The sequence below is a fragment of the Calonectris borealis genome, chromosome 6, assembly GCF_964195595.1.
Source record: "Calonectris borealis chromosome 6, bCalBor7.hap1.2, whole genome shotgun sequence".
NCBI classification, from domain to species: domain Eukaryota; kingdom Metazoa; phylum Chordata; class Aves; order Procellariiformes; family Procellariidae; genus Calonectris; species Calonectris borealis.
Window position 1 is genome coordinate 35,030,025 of NC_134317.1, and position 3,818 is coordinate 35,033,842.

General features: G+C 41.7%; 1 protein-coding gene across 1 annotated transcript in view; it reads left to right on the forward strand.

Annotated features, from left to right (window-relative positions):
* Positions 1-2,314, forward strand: part of STAT4 (signal transducer and activator of transcription 4) — a 42,865-nt gene extending 40,551 nt beyond the window's left edge. The window contains exon 24 of the mRNA XM_075153640.1: positions 249-2,314. Coding sequence (XP_075009741.1) covers positions 249-275 — 27 coding nt within the window. The 3' untranslated portion in view covers positions 276-2,314. The remainder of the gene's footprint in view (positions 1-248) is intronic.
* The last annotated feature ends 1,504 nt before the right edge of the window (positions 2,315-3,818 follow it).

Below are 3,818 nucleotides of genomic sequence, written 5' to 3' on the forward strand. Positions count from 1 at the left end.
AACCACAAAAGTTCATATAAAAATATATACCATTTTTATTGCAACTGTTTCCCACACAGTGTTTTCTAATGAGCATTCCTATATTTTATAAAGAACTAGAAACAGGATCCTCAGATCCTTACCAGTTTGTATTACATTGTCAAAATGACACTGCAGTTGCCTTGAGCCAGAGAAGGTTTCATCTGCAGTTATTTCTGAGTGAACAGCAGTACTGCCGTGAGACTAATCTTTTCCTTCTTTTCTTCTAGCTGAGTTCTCCTTACTCAACTGACTGAAGTTCACATGCTGGAAAAATTAGTAATCGTGTGAACACTGGATGGGTTAAAGATGCAGTGATTTTTTTTTTTTGTTATCTTTGTAGATCAGCATTTCCTGGAAACCATTTTCATGTTATTCTTGGGCCTCTTTCTGTTATCAATAGCATGTAAACCAGGAATCTTCTCCCTAGGGATTACAAATATCCTCATGCCAAACAAAATTGCTGTCCTCACTGACAAAAGGCCAAATCCTTTCTAGCTTAGAGCTTGTTTGACTTCAGTGGGGTCCAGCAGGGATAAATTTTACTTTCAGAATGAACGTCCATAGAATTGCTGTAAATACGAGAGTATAACAGAATGTTTTGCTTCTGAAAACAGCATATAAGGATAACTAAAGACATTAATGCATTTGGGGAAATTAGGATTTATTATGTTAAAAACCTTGTTTAATCGTCACTTTGTATACCATTGGTTTAGCTTCTATTTTAAAGTGAAGATTCTCATGCCTCTGAGTTTGAATGCGCCTTAAGTGTCCAGAGTTTTCCTTCAGCATAGATTTTTATCTGCCACCACAGCAGAAGTTGTGGAAGGCAGGCAGGCAGGCAAGGCTGGGAGGAGAAGGGAGTTCCAGAAAGGAAACAGACACAAAACTTGTGGTGTCAAAAAGGCTGTCTCCATTTTGCCACTGGAAGACAGGGTTAAGTAAAACTTACCGCTCTCACAAAATAGAAGTAAATCTATTTGTGCATGAAGCACTCAGATATTACAGCAAGTACTGTCAGAAAGTCTACAAAGAAAAAATCCTCATGTGACAGAGTTTGGATGCTATCTGGTAAACGCGGACAGGGAAGCAGAGTTTTTAAAAATAGTTACTGAAGAGCTGCAGCATTTGCTGACCACTGGGCAATTTGTGCTATAGGACAGAATATGACATGCCTGTCAGACTCATTTAACAAGCAGAATAACTAGTTTTTATATATGTGGTAAATTGCCTTTCTAAAATAGTCTTTTTTTTATTTTCAGGCACTGTTTAGTGCTGGGTTTGGGTTGTTTGGTTTTGTTGGGTTTTTTTCCCCCCAATATCATCCCTAAAAACTTTGTTAATAGAATAATAAACAGGCAGTTCCAAGGCCACTGCATTTCATGTATGCAGGCTCATGCAAAATTTAATTCTTGTCTACAGAATATATGATTAAAGTATGCAAAGTTCTTAAAATACGTATGAACACTCGAGCATTTGCACCTTACAGTCTTCCTGAGTAGGTACAAATTAGACATCTGGGATGAAAACATAACCTGCTTGAGTCAGTAAGACCTGGATTTTACTTTCATTTCTCCTTTTTTTACTCACTGCTCTCACTCAACTAATTAGTTGAAAGCAAATGAATGGAAAGAGAGTAATAAGACACTTCTGTGATACATGGGAGTAGATTTTAAACAAATGAACATGTCTCTGTTCATTAATCTGAGTGATTCAAAGCAAGCTGCAGATAGTAAGTAATTTTCTCTCAAAAAGCATCATGTATAAATAATTTTCCAGAACAAAAGTAATTGTGTATATAGTTCGGTAACATCTGTAATTTATATGATCAGTATGAATAAAAACAGATTTTGGCTTAAAGCTGGATACCTGGACCGTTGTGGATTTTTTTCAAGATACAACAAAAATAGACTCTTGCCATGTTTTTGTTGATCTCAAGCCTGAACTACAAGCAGTAACACAGCCTTCTAAAGCAGCAAACCTAACCACCTCGCATCAGCTATTGCAAGCCTTTTCCTTCTAACCTGTTCTCACAATCTTAATACAAAAAAAATGGGGGGTACCCTATACTTTTGACCATCTAACCTTTATGAGAAGTACTGTAAAAAAGGTCCAGACATGGCATGTGAATCAATCTTCTCTCTCCTTCCTCCCCGCTCCCAGTGCAATGCAGCTCTTGAAGACTCTCAAGTCTTGACTTGAACACAATTTATTTTGTGTTACTGAATAGCATGGTGGATCAAGTTTTGGCATTACAGTTTCTACTATTGTTTTAAAACAGATTTTGCAAGGGGTAGGGTTAATATTTAATTGAAAGGCATATGACTACAAATCAGTTTGCTGCTTTAAAGGAACATTGGAGTCATTTTCTAGAAGATAAATGTACACGGCCCAAGCCTCCTTCCATAAAAAAGTGAGAATTTTGTCCTTATGCCACTATGAGCAAGAATATGGTTCTCTAGTAAAATGATGGCGGGGTGGGATAGAAAAACATGCTGAAAGGGATGCCTCAGATACTGTCAGAAGAAACGAAACATCTCTTTCAAGTACTTTTACTAACTGTGCTTGTGCTTTCACTGTTTTGCAGCCACAAAGTCAAAAATAACAGGGGAAAAAAAAAATCACATAATTGTTCTGTGCTTTGTATCTTGCCATATCACCGTAATGATTTTAGTTAACAAATGTAAAAACTGTCAGTTACCTTCTACTATAGCTTTTATTTACGGCCACATTTATATCCACTACTCGATAGCATTTCATGCCACAAAGTTTACCAAACAGACCTTCTATGTATTTGTTTCTTCCATGGACTAAGAATTGTCTCCTCTGTCTGAGGAGAGAGGGGGATACAAAGGATACCGAAAAGGATCCAAGTATCCTGGGGACGCACGAAAGCCCGGACTTTAATTCTTCCGGTCCTTGTCGACACTTCGTACACAAGACAAGACCGCAGGTGTCCAAGTACCAGTAACAGTGCCCTAGCAAATAAGAGTGTTGAAAGAAAGCTGACATGAAGGAAAAGGAAACCTCTTTATCAAAAGATATTCAGTGCGAAGAAAATCTCAACTGACGGAACACCAGGAACGATTAAAACACTCGACCGCCTGCAGTTTATAAGCATTCTTAAAGTTTCTGTAACTTTGATAGAAATCTGGGTTACAGTTTATAAATTAGCAATTGCAACTGTGTTTGTACAATCCTTTAATGCACTTGCACCCCTTTCTTCCACCCATGCAATGCTGAGGTTGAGCCAATGGCCGCCTTCATGAACTTCTGTGCCCCTGCTCTTTCCAGAGCCAGCCTGTCACTGCGCCGGCTCAGTATTTCACCAACAGGGGTTGAAAACCGGCAGATTTTCTTACTGCAAGGGCGAAAAGCAGGTCGCTTTCTATTGTTTACAGTTCAGAACTACTTTTAACCCCCAATGCTTGAAACCCCCATAAATCGTGACGATGAGGAAAACGAGCCCCTGCTGCCTAGGTAGGGAGAGCCGGGCCAGGCCGGGCGGTTGGTGCCAGCCACCGCCTGAGCGCGGTCCCTCTCGCCGCTGAGGCCGACTGCTCCGCCCACGCAGAGGGGCCGCTGCGGCGGCCGTGGCCAGGCGTGCGGCCAGCCCAGAGGAAGGCGAGGCGAGGCGAGGCGGCAGCGGGCGCGGGGGGGGAGCCGGGCCGTCGCGGCTTTCGCTTTCGCCTTCCCCTCAGGCGGCCCTTTCTGGTTCCCCGCCGCCTTTCCCCGAAGTCACGCGGTACGGCTGTTCCCGGCTCGGCGCTGCCCCCCTTGCTCTGCCACCGCCGCGCCTG